The sequence below is a fragment of the Cydia fagiglandana genome, chromosome 5 (assembly GCF_963556715.1).
Source record: "Cydia fagiglandana chromosome 5, ilCydFagi1.1, whole genome shotgun sequence".
Classification (NCBI taxonomy): Eukaryota; Metazoa; Arthropoda; class Insecta; order Lepidoptera; family Tortricidae; genus Cydia; species Cydia fagiglandana.
In genome coordinates, this window is record NC_085936.1 from 18,778,842 (window position 1) to 18,796,522 (window position 17,681).

A 17,681-nucleotide genomic window follows, 5' to 3' on the forward strand; every position below is an offset into this window, starting at 1 on the left:
AACTCATATCATTTCTTTCTTTTCAAACAATATTTATGATACCACGTGTGTATTGTATACTAAACATAAATGACTGCATGATTAGTAACGTTATTCGTGAATGAACCCTGCGGCAGTAGAAAAGCTGATCATACAAAGCAAAGACCCTACCAACAAACGTAAGGGCGATTTTGACCGATATTTTTTTTTTATTAGCCTATGTGTGTGTCCCACTGCTGGGGCCCGATTTTTGAATTTCGACCGCTCGATTTCGTGTATTTCGTACAATAATATCTCTCCTATTAGGCATTTAAATTCTACTAATAGAATTGAAAACGAGTGGTCAATACCATTCGATTCCCAATTTCTATCGCTCGTATTTAAAAAATTAGCATTTCACCGTTTTCCACCGATTTTCGAATGTCGAAATCGAGCGATCGGAATTCAAAAATCGGCCCCCTGGGCAAAGGCCTCCCCTCTCCCTTTCCAATCCTCCGATATAATAAACAGCTATAATTCAAGCTCCGTACTTTCGGGAGTAATTAGTAACAACGGTTTTTCTGTTAGTGTGTGAGCGAATTCCCAGTAGCATTGTTTAATTAAAAGTATAGAAAGTGCTTTGAATAAAACCGCCGAAGGCCCGGCACCGAGACTTCAATGAGCCGCGTTTTGAATGGCGTGATCTTAACCCAGATTTTTCACGATCGCGACCCAAATTGAAGTTACGACTTGTGATGTTTAGAGTCACAATACCCTATTATAGGCGAATGAGAACGCTATTCAAACGGTTTGAGCGAAGTTATCACGCCTATGGGCACTATTATTGTGAAGTTTACGTTCCTATATAATTTAAATTGAATACCGTTTTTTTATAATATGTCCCGTCGCAAGTTAAATTGAATTTAAATTTCCAATAAAAAAACCTGATGGGATAACTAATGCCTTTATTCAGAAATGTTAATTGATATTGATTTAGTTATAGTTCGATTTTTTTTAGCATTAGAAAGAACTTGCAAGAAGGTAAGCGATCTTGACATGTCTTTTAATTGAAAAACGCTTTTTAAAAATCAAAAACTATTACTTATGAAAGCAAAAGAATATAAATTATCGTATTAGATTCATAATTGTTACATAAGTATTTGCCGTAACTTATTTTTAAAATGTGTTTTTCAATTAAAAGACACATCAAGATTGTTTACCTTATTTCTAATGCTAAAAAAACGAACTATATAATAAGTTTATCCTATTCCGCTTAGATCATGGATTTACAAAAAGATAAATGATTTCATTTAAGCTAATAAATCAAATAATACATCTCAAATTTTATGAATAAGCTAGAAACAAATCAACAGAACCAGTGACTTGAGTGACTTTTTACGTTAATTAATACCAACAACCTAAAGTGATCTTTTCAGAAATCTGAAGTATTATACTTAATGGAATTTTGCATTGCGCATTTGAGTACGAATGCCTTTTGCCCGCGAATGACACATACCTAATTAAGAGCCGGCAACCTAGCAACAGCGTTCGGTAAATTCGCAGACAGGCGTCCCATCGTTTCATCAATGACCACGACGCGCTGGGCATATTAATGATGTGCCAATACGGCCCGCCCAAAACCTATCAGGCCAATTCGAATGTACGCTGAAATCAGAATGATATTTAAATCTAGTCTAGTACTCACAACACAAGCCTTATTGAGCTTACTGTGGGACTAGGCTGATCTGTGTAAAATTGTCCTATAATATTTAAAAAAAATCATCTTAATTAGCTATCGTGTGTCTCGCCCGCGCTAATTTACGGACAAGTGGGTCAAAATTCTTTTCGTTGTGTTGTATTTTATCCCCAAAAATGTGACGGAATGGAGTTTTTTGTATAGGGTGAAATTATTTTTAAATTTTTCTGATGATAATTATACTGCCCTCCTAAGCCGAATAGCGCTATTTCAAAAACAAATGATGTTGAAAATGGAATTCTCAGTATCATCAATTCTCAGAAACTAAAGTATAAGTTAGCAATGAATTTTCTTTTGAGATAGCGCTCTTTGGCTTAGCAGAGCAGTATAATCTACAGCTAGAAGACGAAAGACATGCAATAGCACTCAACTCAACTTCTTTTATTAATTTGATAAAGGACAAACATAGAAGCGTGACAGAGTGGTCAAAAACAAGAAAACGAAAAGAAAGACCCAAGAACGAGCAAAATGCACGATAACTGAACAATATTGGTAAGATGTCAATTTGATATTAGTGTACGTTCGAATTGGCCTGTACGCCTCATAAATCTCAATCACCGGGCTAAAGTGACGAATCTCATCAATTTAAATGAACTGCGAGTTAAAACAGAGAACGTAGGTAGTGCTACTTTTCTTCGTTAAAGGTCAGCTTTATAAATTTAATGTCGTTATTGTAAAAAAGAAACTCGATGCGAATATTGTTATTTATAGGTATTTAACGAGTACATATCTACACAATTAATCAAAAAGTATCTACAGCATAAAACGTCGCCTACTGTTTTCGTAGCAGATATGTTTTCTTCTTTTTACAATGTCGAAAGTAAACAAACCGTAAGTAGTTACTTTTCATCAGACAGTAAGACATTGCCGTAAAATATGGACACTTGAAATGTTTAGTCTGCTTAAAGACTGTGCTACTTGATTTGGTGAGGGATTTACGTCTAATCTAATAATATTATAAAGGGTCATTCTATGGAACTTCCTGACTGTACTCGTATGTAAACAAACCGCCATATTAAAATTGTCTCTAAATGTAAATTTACTAGTGACTTTTGTTTACATAGTTAGCAAGTTCCATAGAATGACAAATTATGTATGTACTTCTACATTGTTCTTAAACTTATTAATAATAGTAACACATAACTTGTTTGAGTATCCCAACCTTCATGTGCGTTTCCTGATGATATTTAGATAAGATTGTAATTGTGCCCTTCAGTTATTTTTAACTGTTCACACTGGTTGGAAACTCTTGGGGTAAAGTACCATCGTCTACATTTATAATTGACAATACGTAAACTTTATTGCAATAAGATAAGGTCCATTATTGATCAGCTAAGACAGTTATTAGTACTATTTGCGTAAGCTTCCGATTATTCATATACAGTCCGTGATTCAGCGTCGCCTATCAGGCATATTCAAAGGCGTTTATATCGTTACAAGTTCATTACGCTATGTGTTCACGTATACTCGGGTTTTACGCCTATCTGCATGAGATATCATCGTATGCGGTAACTCCCGTCACATCCATAAATAAAACGATTCGTATTCAATACCTCATTCTGCTCTGAGCTTAGTAAACGTATCATAAAACAATAAAAGTCCTTTATAAATTCCAGAGTGAGCTGTTTATACATGTACGTACACGTATTAATCATAGAAATATCTACATAAGCCGTGAGAAGCATAAAGAAGGGCATTTCTAACACAAAACGCGTTCGAAAGAAATCTAACATTTGCAGAATGAACCGTAAATGTTGCACACCTCAGAGTGGTATTTCTCAAGCTTAAAGACATAAAAACTAGTAATAATCTTAATAGTCACAAAATATTTAGATTTCATTAAGATTTAGTTAATGTAGGTAATTAATAATTATGTATGATTTTTTAAGAACACGCAGACCTACAACAATCACATTTTGTAAATTGTCGAATCGTTCAAGTTTCCTACATGACATAGATAATTAACTGAAGAAAGGACATGGGTTTGTCATCTAAAAAAATCGCTATGTCACATCACAACATGCGAAAAAAAGAAAATAAATAACGCCTATTGCTCACGCAAGGCGCAGTTTTCAAGGAAAATCCGGATGAAAGAACACGACAATACATTTACTTATTCATTCTATACGCTAGTTAAGATTCCTATCCGCGGAATAGTATTCGAACGGCGTACAGAGCAAATTTGAATAATGCAGAATTAAAATGCACGCGGTCCAGCTGAAATAAATAAGTGTTTGTAGCGACTGCGTCTCGGAAAGCCTTTAAAGGATTAACATAAATATTTTATTTGACTGTAATTTTATTCGCAGGCGAATCCCCACGGCGCCGTAAGCAAGTAGCTTTCAACATGAATTAATGGAGTTGAATAGGTATTCTGTTTCAAGCTAGTTTGTAATATCATAAGGTTCGAGAAATAATGGCAAATTACAAAAATTCTATGCAAATGATGTGTAAGAAGTATGCAAAGTTGTGAATAAAATCTTTTGAATTTAATTACTGGTAACAGCCTGATCGGGAGTCGTGGAAATTAAGAGGAGAGGCCTTTGCCCAGCAGTGGGACACTCAAATAGGCTAGGAAAAGAAACAGCCTGACATTTCGGAAAAATACGCTTTCAAAATTGCTAGAATTTATGGAAGTTCCCGAATTTCACAATTATAGAACTGCACAAATGAAAAACATTTATGAAATTATCTTACCTTTATGTACTTGTATAAGCTGATCATCGCAGCTAGTCGCTGTGATGATAGCAGTGCACTGTGTGATAACATACAAATGTATAAGGGGCTACCCGAGGTTTTTATCGATTTTTGACAAGTTTTAAATCGTATCTCCTACTTTTGTACTACATGTAGAATTATAAGACAAACGGCTATCGGTTCTTCAATCTTTTATCTCCATTTTTGTCTACCGGATTTTGAAAGAAATAAATACTTATTTTTTTATTGATTTTTTAAACATTGTCTAAACACACTTTTTTCGTAACTAGACTGCTGTGAAGGATCTTACATATACGAACTCTACATATTTGGGTTCGCCTTTGACGTCCCGAAAAACGTGTCTAGGATTTTAATTTTAAACTAACACAAAAGTTATGGCCAGAAAGCCAGTTTTTGGCCTGAAATTGTTCAATTTTGATGCCAAATATCTCGAACACAATGAACTTTGAAGTAAATATGGAACATGCTAAAAGCCGTTGGTGTTAATATGATAAGCTACAAAACATATTAGAAAACCAAGAGATTCAGATCGAAGGTCATTGGCGTGGGGAGCCCCTAAACCTAAACCTGTGATTCCATCGAACACTGCATTAGGGTTTGTTGCGCTGAAAATGGCTTATCTCGCTGATCGCGACCTATTGTACCAGCAGTGCAATGTATGACTGTCACATCGATGTCAGCAGCAACTTGACGTACCTTCTTGTGATTCCATAATACGTTGACTGAGGGCTTGCCGCGCCGGAAGTCGCTCTGGTCGATGACGTCATCGTGTATCAGCGACGCCGAGTGGATCATCTCGCTTATCATCGCGACCTGTCGCTGTGATGCCAGTAGTGCACTGTGGGAAAGTAAAAATCTTAGTTCAAAAAATGCAAATATGATTCGGTCAAATTTTTTTTTTTACAATTTATAGCCAGCTTTCAATGAATGTAGTATGATACCTTTTGAGCATGGTGCTTTACGCACACTAGCGTCCCATCCCCTCCCCCTAACGTGTAGTTTGTGGCGCGCTATGCTAAGGCGAACCCTACACGTCAATAAATATTGTGATATTTATCATGATATTTATTATGTATCTTGGACCGGATCACAGCACACCCTACACCCTATACGGATCGCCTCAGTACAAAGCGTTATTTATACGAGGCAGACGTGATGCACTCTAGACAGAGAAAAAATACTGACGCGATAAATATCAAACGCGACACTACACGCAAGATAAATATCACGATCCAGGATCTAGGATCAGATTTCAAGCATTACCGGAAATCCAGCAAAATATTGTGATCCGTCAATACACTACCCTACACGTCAATAAATATTGTGATCCGTCAATATAATTGACAGATCACAATTTGGATCTTGCGTGTAGGGTTCGCCTAACAGATTTTTTGTCGATAAACCGGTTATTAAGGTCATTTTACGAAAGTTATGCCCGTTATCCTGACCGCATGGTAGTCTAATTTCGTTCTAGTGCTCGACATGCTAATTCCCTATAGACGACACCCTGCTGGCTCTTTGTCTATTGGCAATGACTTAAGTTTAAAGATGACATGTACTGGGACAGTGACGAGCCCCTCGGTCGTCTACTTTATGACGGGTTTTTACATTTCTGATCGAAATAGCAACGTATTTTCCGATTAATTTAGTAGTCGAATATTGATAGCTTAGCCGGAGAAATGTTTGACCATGGTGAGGCAATCGATATAATTAAAGTCGAATATTCATTACCTAATCGAGTTCGATCTTTGTTTCAATGTTATCTACTCTATATCTGCAATACAAGTTGGCAAGTTCACATGTACCTATAGACCGACCAACAGGAGGCAGGCGTACGGCGCCCGCACCTTCCCCGCCACCCTTAGTCGCCCTACCCCGTCGCCCCCGTGCTGCGCAGGCGAGGACTCATTTAAGCGGTCGGTCTATAGTACAGTCGCCATCAGATAATTATATCGGGGCGGCCAAGGTGTTCACAATATCTGAACACGCACTCTAACGCCCTGACAATAGAGGCGTGTTCAGATATTTGTGAGCACCTTAGCCGCTCCAATATATCTGATGGCGACTGTACCACTGCACATTAGTTGAGAAATTTCGCAATAAACTGCGATTGATATTCGCAAATAAATTAGATGGGTATCTCGTGACCGTAGGTCGTAGGCGCAGAACAGTTACGTAAGTAAAAAAATGATAATCCATAATTTATAAGTGAACTGTTACGTCAATTGATTATGTTACGACCTTGGTACTCACACGCAACATCCTGCCAGATAGTTTCGCTAGACCCAGTGTTACAAATACTAGCATATTTTATGTAGGCTCGATTCACCTGAACCGGTATCGAACTGTTCATAGTATATTACGAAAACACTGATCTTGCTTAAGGTCAATGCGAAACGACCGTCTATAAGAAAAGAATTGTGATATATATTATGGACACTTAAAGTAGACCAGAGACCATCACCTATAACTATCCATGCCGTAATCTGCCTAGCTATTTACGAGCGTGAGTTACCCAGTGGGGAGCAAAGTAGGCATATTTTACGGTATAATACGCAGTGGCACAGAAATCCAATTCCTTGACTGTATTTCAACGAAGTTTACAAAATGAAGATGATATGCAAAAATTCAAGGGCATGCAAGACCTTGAACGGCGACCGCCAGATGACCGAACGCAACTGTGAACTATTGGCAAACGGTTGGGCAATGGCTTAATGGGAGAGTGGTGTAACGTAGACGCAGCGTCCACTCGGAACCTCGTTTAGAGATTTTATGATAGATCTAGTCTATTTGATATATTTTAGTATGAAAACAAGGCCTCATCAAGTACAATTTTACATAGATTATTTGTTATCATTTTAATGATTACAGACTTCTTAGACACGTTTCTGTCCTCTTATTCCTGCGTGTCGTTTAACGAATACGCTCCGTCTGGTAAATTTTTGTCGAATAATTTTGATACAACTAATTTTATTTTAATAGCTGTAGTACAGTCAACGGTAAAAATATGGGTGTACAAATCATTTCAAAAATATGTCCCATAACTCTTATGTCAGTGAATTAAGAACTATGGAACATATTTTTGAGTAAGTTGTCTACACCCATATTTTTACCGTTGACTGTACTCATTTCACGGAAGCTACTGTCATAAAGTCTTCACCTCACCAGTATTGCCACCAAATGGTTAGGTCAACTGGGCCCAATGAATGTTGGTTGTACCCTTTGTGCTATGCTCTGGTATTAAAATATTATTGGTACAAAATATTACGTTTCCATTCAATTCCACGCTTCGATTCATTTGTTTCAAGGGCAGAAGTAGATTGGATTGAACTAATTTTCTGTCGGAATTGTATAATTTTCTGTTTCAGTTTATTACTAGTTAAAACGTTAGATTCCACGCCGCGGGCAATGTTGCTCGAGGATCGATTACTTCAACTTTGTAATCATCTGTAAACGTGACTTATAATTTTCGTGAGATATACTCGTAGCATCAGTCATACTCATTCAATTATTAATTATATTAAACAATAAACCTTGCGGCAAGTGTGTACGATGTAAATGAATATACATAGTTATCGTCGATTCGCTCAAAGATATGTCGAGTTAATAGCGAAAAATATTCATATTGAACAAACTAAAACATAATGCACAATTTGTCATGCGGATTAACGTTTTCCCGGTTGTCTAAAATCCGTTTGGCAACCGAATCCCAAAAATTGGCGCAAAGACCGATTTTTACAAAAGCGTCTTCTAAGTTCTGTCCGATCTTCTAATTAATACTCAAAGTCAATCACACGCACCCAGATTTTGGTATCGTCATAATATTTTGCTTCATTTCTCCGCAAAGCTAAATAACAAATAATGTACTATCCATTCCTATACACGTTCCAAGAAACTCTGTTTGATTTGTAAGCGGCCCGCCATAAAAAGTAAAAAAAATATAAAAGCTTGCTACGTGCTAAATGCTCGCAACTTCGCTATGGTAAGTAAGTACATACTCGTACGCTAAATATGGCTGCGTCTTTATATTAACGGCTAAGCTTCAGTCTTTGGCCCATCGGCGGAAAGTCGCCAGCCTGTCGGTATTCTACAGGTTGCACTTCGGGGAGTGTGCCCAAGAGCTACACGAGCTTATTCCACCGTCCCCATTCTACCATCGGACTTTTAGACGCACGGCCGGTTTCCATCCTTACATGGTAGATATTCCACCAATTCGCACGAAGCGCTTTGCTTCTACTTTCCTTATGCGCACTGCCAAGGAATGGAATTCCTTGCCGGCGTCTATATTTCCGTGTTCTTATAACCCGGCAACCTTCAAATCAAGAGTGAACAGGCACCTTCTGGGCGAGCTCGCTCCATCGTAGGCCACGTCTACGCCTCGGCTAGTCTGTGGCCATGAGTAAGCCCATTCATAATTAAAAAAAAAAATTAAGAATAGGGAGAATATTTCGTTGTATACGCACGAGCAACTAAAGGTTCTAATAGGATAAAAAAAACAATCGCTTCGCTACGCTTTACATTAGTGAGCGAACAGCTAGAGATTCGTCTTCATGCAATTAGTCGCCGACCAGACGTGAGTAAACTACACTCACGGCGCGATTCGGGAAATGAAGTGGATATTCACTAGATACGATATAGTAAAGATATGTGACGTTCCACGGCAAAAGGTACCTTGTGGAGGCTGGCGTTTACGCTATTATTAACGCCGCTCCAATATTCAGCCAGGGCAAAGGTACCTTTTGCCGTATCTTTACTATTTCATATCTAGTGAATGTCTAATTAATTTCCCGAATCGCGCCGTCAGTCATTAGTTTATTGGGGCCAGTGTCAAACTGCGGTGCACGGTTAGCTGGATGTCATATTTACTTGAACTGCGTTAATGACATAATTTTACATGCTCATTAGTCATTATCTAGGTACACACAGCACAAGTACAGGGTAGGCTGCTATTTGCTGTACCGAGGACAAAAATACGCTGATATATCACAGTAAGTGTAATTGCGCTTTTATAGAGTTTTAAATTAATTAAAACCAAAATATTACTTTGCTTATCCGCGTAAAAGATAACGTGCTAGTCAATCAGTGCTAACCCTAAATGCTAAATTAGCAAAAACTAATAGTAAGCAGGTGTTTTCTTTCACCTTAGGACGTGGTGATGTATCCGCGTGTCTCTCTTCAGGCGGGTTCCACTAGTGTGTGGTACAATTATTTATGTAGGTGTTCAAAATTATCTTAACGCGTCTTTATTGGTAAGGTAATTTTGAACACCTGGCCCGCTTAGCAACTTCTGCTGCTGACTGTATCGGAGAGTGCCGCAGAATGGTGGTGGAGCCTTAATAACTTCATAAAGGCTATTCGCTTTGACACTTGAAGTTTTATGAAAAGTGGTTGATTTGACTCTAGGTCACAACCCAATTATTAGACCAGTTCTAAGTTTGACCATCGAAATAAATATTGACATATCTGCATTTATAGACTGTTCACTTTATTTTAAGAAAACTTGATTAAGAATCTTATCCTCGCTGTAATAGGTTTTCATTGACAAAGACGATCAAACCACCATTCATGGAAAACTAATGGAATGCGATAGAGTACGACAAGAATCGAGATTAAACATAGCATCTTGAATTAGTATGCGGACATAGTACTGCTATAGTGCAGGCGGATAAAAATATACTACTTATCAAAGCCAGACTAATGTATCCGGTGACCGCTAATTTGACACATATCTTTATATTAGGCACTATCAGTATTATAAACACCTTATTGGTACGGAACCCTAATAAGAGTGGGCTGATCTGAAAGGTCATCATTATCGATGTGTGGACATTTCATTTTGGTCGCTCATCAACAATTTGTTGAGTGTCACGTAAAAATAAACTGAAGAAATTCGCGCGACGCTGATCCTCGCCATATGAGCAGGTGGTTGCCAGCGCCATGCAATTGATGCGATTCGCTGTGAGCTGTTCATTTTCGTGACCTATTGGAGGTTCCTCGGCCTAAGTGTGAACAAGCGCGCAGCGAATTTTGCAGCTGAACGCATAATTACTACTGAATATATGCAAATGTACGACGTACGTGATCTCATAAACCATATCATTTACTTTATAACATGCAATGTATACGTTTCATAAGGACAAGGGGTTTGCCATGGCTACCTTCGGTTCGCAATACTTTGAACTTAGTTCTACAATAAAATGAAATACCGAGTTTTATTATTAATTAAGTCATCACGTAATGAACCAGTCTACTTACATTCCACAGTTAAACGTAGACTTAATCCTTTTCGAGAGGGCCGAATAACGATTTACTTAAACTTGTCAAACAGGAATATATTAAGCGAATGCCGGGTTCATAGAAGCCACAGTTAAATGTCAACTTGTCTACAAAAATAGTGGGAAAACCTACAACAAAAGATGAAATCGACGTATAATGGGTTAGCAACAGGTGTACATTATTCAAATTATCTCGATAGTGACCTTCTCAATTTGGTCTCATGTTTAGGGTTCCGTACCCAAAGGGTAAAACGAGACCCTATTACTAAGACTTCGCTGTCCGTCCGTCTGTCCGTCTGTCTGTCACCAGGCTGTATCTCACGAACCGTGATAGCTAGACAGTTAAAATTTTCACAGATGATGTATTTCTGTTGCCGCTATAACAACAAATACTAAAAACAGAATAAAATAAAGATTTAAATGGGGCTCCCATACAACAAACGTGATTTTTGACCAAAGTTAAGCAACGTCGGGAGTGGTCAGTACTTGGATGGGTGACCGTTTTTTTTGCTTTTTTTTTTGTTTTTTTTTGCGTTATGGTACGGAACCCTTCGTGCGCGAGTCCGACTCGCACTTGCCCGGTTTTTACATCACTCGCAGATGCATGTCGCACGTTTGAGTTAGGTAACACGTATAGTAATTGAGTCATGTGACTGGAAAGGTATTAGGGATGAACTTAGAGCATTTAGTAACTGACTGCCTGACGAAGCCTGCGTTTGCGGATATAAAAGTATGGTCTCTGAATAAATTTGTATTTTAATAGTACCCATTTTAGTAACTGGAGTTGTCATCGCTGTCATTTTCTTTACGAAACAGCCTGCCGATTTTTGCGGGGGAGGGAACGTCAAACGTATTGCTATGTCTACATGATTTGTACGTAACGTACAAACAGCCATGTCAGTCCATACAAAAGTTTGCACAATTGTGCAAGTTTTTCGGCAGAGGGGTAAGCTCTTAAAGGCGATACCACACTGAGAGAAAAATCATCACCAGGAATTAAAAAACAGTTCTGTACTGGGGGAAAAAAAGAAGTTTTAGTAATAATTATGGACGTTTCACTATTTCTGTAAAGTTTATTTATCTCTACAAACAGCTCAGTAATCCCAAATATAATTTCAACAAACAGATAATAGAAATTGCAAGAAATAATAGAAATTGCAAAAGTCAATTTGTTCCTATTAGTTAACTCTCCTTGTCCCCGGATTAAGTTTATTTTTGTAATTCTAAGTGTATTTTTGTTGTACTTTTCTCTCAGTGCAGCTATTAAATGCTCTAAGGGGTGAAGTTGGACGGATGTAAGACGAAACGACCCCCAAGGAAAAACATGGACTGTTACGCTACGTCTTACGTAGGCGAACAACGCGCGAACGCGGCGCGGCGCGGCGCGGCGAAATCAATCCTTTGATGCCCATAGAAGTGTCCTACGTAAGCGATCTCGTTGCGAACGCGGTGCGGCGCGATTTGCACGCGAATGTCAGGCGGCGCGGCGCGGCGCGGCGCGGCGGCGGCCGCTTTCGCCGCGCCGCGCCGCGCCGCGTTCGCGCGTTGTTTGCCTACGTAAGACGTAGCGTTAGAGAGATGACATGAAGAATAAAACGGGTGACTTATGACATGATGCATGAAGTACGGAAGAATAAGACAGTCAAATGTTGCGCCGAAACGAAGTGAATGGGAAAAGGCAAGCAAATGATGATTATAGTAAATAAAATGCGCTGTCATATTATATCGACAACTAGTCAATTTTTTAACTTTCAAAGACACTCTCGGACAGGTTTATAATGAATTCATGTAGGTTTAGTCTAAGTCTTGAATGATTAAATATTATAAATTTATAAATAGGTAGGCTTTTTTTTTTCAACGTCTGGTCCGGCTGTAAGTGATTCACGCGGCGAATTATGGAAATGTTTAGCTGTCTGACTAAATGCCAATGAAAATATATATACCTACTCGTCTGCTAGGAAACTCGTCCCAAAACACGTACATAATTATAACCTATTCACATTAAAGTAGACGTCTGACTGCTCGTCACTGTCTCACTACATATTATATACGTATTTTAACTTACAACATTAGCAACAGTGGTGATAACAGTGCCCTATCCCACAAAACTTTACAAGTGTACAATTCGACAAAATTGTTAAATTGTAAACAAAAAAATGTACCACAATAATTACAAATATGTATTCATTACAAGTCTGCAGTATACAAATATGTCATTATTGCTAAAGCGTATCACAAAGAATAAAGGTATGTCACGACAGCTACATAATTGTAGAATTGTTGATTTATAAATATACAAGCGAAAAATTGTAATGTTACAACTACAAATATGTAACAATTTATTTTGCTTCTTTAATGTTGAAGGTAGTTTCACTTTATACGCAATACGCAAGAATTACATCAATTATATTTATATAGTGATCTTGATCTATCTACGAGCATTTACATACCAACTGACATTACAATGGATTTGCAAGCTAAACTGAACATTATATTATAAACCTCACAAATGAAAACAAAAACTTTAGTAAATTTAGTGATAAATTGACGCACACTATGTAAAACAAATGGAAGGAAAAAGCGCAAAAATTAAATGATTTAGGAATAATGGAGAAAGATTGGAAATACTTAAGGGACACTATGTGGCAAAATTGGAAAAGGCGTACGAAGATAAGCTCAATTTGAGTATACGTATTTTTTGTCCAGTATAAGTATATGAGTATTTCGTAAATTAAATTAAAGCTAGGTAAAATTGGGATTATATATGTAGGTATATATGAAATTCATGACACCTACTTAGGATCACTATGACTGCTACTTGAACTAAATATTTCATCGTAGGTATATATACAAAGGGTTGGAATCGCTAAATATGATAAAGATACTACTGCAATTACTAGTATTCGTATAGTAGCAATTGTAGGAAGAGGGTGCGACACACGTTTAGAGAATTGTTAACTTGTAGGTACAATTCTACATATATGTATAATTATTACTACAATTTAATGTAGCACAAAACAATTGTCAGCTACAAATTTGTACATTTTCCGGAAAAGATATGTAGCGTATGTAAAGTTTTGTGATACAACAAATTGTAGACTTGTGATACAATTTACATATTTGTAAGAATTTTCCACTACAAATTTGTTACTTGTGGTACGCACATTTGTATTATTACAAACTTGTAACTTGACACTTGTAAAATTGTAATTGTAAGTTTTGTGGGATAGGCCACAGGTAACTATTGGGCATTCACGTGTCGAGCATTGGGACTCCGGAACTTTCATGATTCAATATTTATATTGGTGGGACGGTGGGTACATAACCACGCTACTTCGCTACCCGCATGCAAGCGTAGCGGCGACACTCCACAAAGTCTAATTGTCAGGGACGTGACACGTATATGGCAACACCTCCCTGGCAACGGGAATGCAGTTATTTTTTGGCCACCCTGTATACCATTGAAATGTAAAACTTAATTTTCAAACATTATTATCATGTAAAATATCGGCTTTATCAGAAGTGTTAAAATAGCGTCACGTACGCGACATATCTGGAATGCCCCAGCGTTCCATTCGCCGCAGTGGGATCAAGAGTGGCCTACCTATTTTTCAAGACTATCAAGAGTGGCGTACCTGTTTTCACCATATACGTGGTAGTTGACGGCCCGCGCCATTAGGATCGCGACCATCGGCCTTAGCGCCTTGCCCTGTCCGTCAAAGTAGTATGTAGCTATGGTGTTCAGTTCGCTCTGGTTGGTGTTCCGTTCCAATTCCTGTAGAAAAAAAGAAATAAATCAATTATTATCAAAATCGAACCCTAGGTCGCGGCAAACCTCGACGGCGTTGGCGAGATGACCACGAGGCCTTTGACAGGAAGTGGTGGGACTTGGGAGACGGGTCAGGGCCGGGATACGAGTACGTGGAAAGGGAGGAGGGAGGCCATTGCCCAGCAGTGGGACACCCTAGGCTCATATAAATAAAATAATATAAAATCAATTATTAATCGAATTCGCTTTATTAATTTTTAGTCTCGGCTTAGGTAGTTTATGATAAGAATATAAAAGTAAAATATAGAAATACTGCCGGTGGTCAGGGCCGCAGAGAGAGGAACCGACGTACTATACGAGCCGCGTCAAATTAAATAAAGGAAATTAACTTGTGTGTTTGTAATGTATTTAATGTATATATTATTTGCTTTTCCTTTCTTACTTAATAAGTACAATAAATACAATCGCCGACAAACTTATTCATCTAATCAATTAATCATATACAGACATAAAACTAATGTACACAGTTTTCAGGGTTAAGTCCATACAACTACATAATTCGTCAAAACCAGTGTCAAAACCAAAATATAATCAAGCACGCTTGATCAATTACCAATTATCGTCCCCGACAGGCCAATTTAAACTTTAATGGACGTGCAATACAAAAGTTTTCAAACTGAGATTGCGATCCCAAATGCTCAACATAAAAGTACAAGCCAAATACCGACATGATAATATTAATAATATACCCATCACTCAACGACCATGATCTTTATAATCTTTTTAAGAACCACTTAAGAGCCAACAGGAGTGGTCATTTCTCCATACAAACGTAGTCCTCGTTTTCCTCCGTGGTTTTTGAAGCTAGAGCAATGATTTTTTCAACACAGATTAATAATGTCAATATCTGTGTCGGACCGTTTTGCTTTTTTTGATATTTTTGTTTTTTAAGGCGCTAGAGCCCTTCAAAAATGGCCAAAATGGCCTAATTGACTATGCCGCAATGAGAGGCGTGGTATTCAAAACTGATATCAATTAGCCAAAAAAGCAAAACGGTCCGACACAGATAATTTCATAATCATTTAGATTTCCAAATTTGGTTACGATTGGTTAAGTTTTGGAGGAGGAAAAAGAGGACTACGAAACCTCGATTTTTGTCATTTTTACGCAGGATTTTTCGCCTCAGCTGCAGTTGTCCGTATCGCACTAATTTTAGGGGTGGAGTCAAGTTTCTAAATACGTACACAGCTAGAAAAGTGATGGGCAATAGTCGACATTTAATGTCGATAATCTAGTGATGTAAGAAGTTATCGATAAACCGTCTTGTGTGAAAATATCTAGATCCTCCTAAGACACAAGGGGTTTTGCGTTGAGAGGGAACACATTTTTGTAGTTACATAGGTACAATCTATTTTGAACTTTTTGATTCTAATATTTCAAATTAGAAATCAAAATCAAAAATATGTTATTGCATGGTTATGGCCTATGGGTTTACAAAATTTTTAGGTACAGTCACGCTCCGTAATCGTCGAGCAATTTAAGGTCCTGTCCTAACTAGGGAATGCAATCTCGCACCAAGATTGGCGATTCGAGATCTCGCACGAAAAATCCGAATCGAGATTGGGTGTTTCGAGATCTCGACAGTCAGATTTTCGGGATCGAGATTAATATCTCGACGAGATCGAATTTGACAAAGTAACTAAAAATGTGTTATTTTAATCAATAATCTCTAAGAATTCCATAGATATAGACATCATAAAATCGGGCGTATCGAGATATTCCTAGGAATATAATGAAACGCCGACATTTCATGATCTGCCTAGCGAACACCAGCCATTTTGCGCAAACCTCAAGGTGTGATATTCTGATATTCCTATAGTCTATAGGCAAATTAAACAAAAGTCGTCTCCTTCACGATTTTCGTCGACATCTCTTCTAAATACCTAAAACTGGTATGGACGTGTTCCTCGTGGTCTCCAGAATATGAATAAACCGGTTTTTATTTTATGGAGGGGGGGGGGGGACGTGTCGAAAAAAAGGAAGGAAAAAGTGGGCGGCCGACCAGCATTGATATTTGTTCACGTCTTTAGTCCTATGGGACCGATCGGTTCGTGTGAGATGTCGTTTGAAAGAGTATTAAACGTGCAATTATTGTTTTATAATAACCGTAGTCATGACTGTAGTCATTTACAAAATATTTAAAATATATGATTTTTTACCGTGCATGGATGGCATAAGTACTGACAAAACATGCGTCTAACTCAATAAATTATAACTTTACCGCAATTAATGTTATTATAAAATATACGAAAAATTTCATTAGCTTTCCAAAAACATAAGTTTTATTGATGTACAGTACCGGTCAAAAGTTTAAGTTCACTCTGCGAAATAAGGTTATCATATTTAATTATGTTCAAATATAGAATATGTTTTGAATTTCAAACGTTTAATTGTTTCCACGACTACCAAATAACAATAAAAATACCTCTTGGAGGAATCGTTTTATGTTATTCGGAAAATTTGATCCATTTAATATTTTTGTTCCGTATTTCCTATGAGATTTCGTGAAGTTAGAAATCATTTAAAATGGGTCGCAAAGCCGATTTTAGTGTCGAAACTCGTGCTGTTATTGTAACTCTGTCAAATGAGGGCTACACGACGCGGAAAATCGCTGAAAAAATGAAGGTTTCTCAAACCGCTGTCCTGAGTACTTTGAAACGAAAACAAAAAACCGGTCTTAATTGCAGTCGATCTCGATCAGGTAGGCCAAAAGTCACGTCTAAAAGCGAAGACCAATTTATTTGCGTGCAGAGCAAACGCCAACGTACTCTAACTGCTCCAGAAATTTGCGAAGAACTCAACGCCACCCGAGAACAGCGAGTATCGGTTTCGACAGTGCAACGGCGTCTGCGAAACTATGGTCTAAAAGGTCGTATTGCTGCCAAAAAACCCTTGTTACGTAGTCAGAATAAAGTTAAGAGGTTGAAATGGGCCCAGAAACACAAAAACTGGACGTCTGAACAGTGGTCTAAAGTTTTATTTTCTGACGAATCGAAGTTTGAAATTTTTGGAGGGAGACGTCGTCAATATGTTCGACGACAAGTAGGCGAACGAATGATAAAGCAATGCGTGATGCCAACAGTGAAGCACGGTGGAGGATCAGTTATGGTCTGGGGATGCTTTGCGGGTGATAAAGTTGGTGATC

General features: G+C 37.9%; 1 protein-coding gene across 1 annotated transcript in view; it reads right to left on the bottom strand.

The window, feature by feature from the left end:
• LOC134664645 (all trans-polyprenyl-diphosphate synthase PDSS1) overlaps positions 1–17,681 on the bottom strand; it is a 90,535-nt gene that overhangs the window by 23,613 nt on the left and 49,241 nt on the right. Inside the window, exons 3-4 of the mRNA XM_063521386.1 lie at positions 14,343–14,482; positions 5,129–5,270 (exon numbers count right to left, since the gene is read on the bottom strand). Of these exons, the coding sequence (XP_063377456.1) occupies positions 5,129–5,270; positions 14,343–14,482 (282 nt within the window). The remainder of the gene's footprint in view (positions 1–5,128; positions 5,271–14,342; positions 14,483–17,681) is intronic.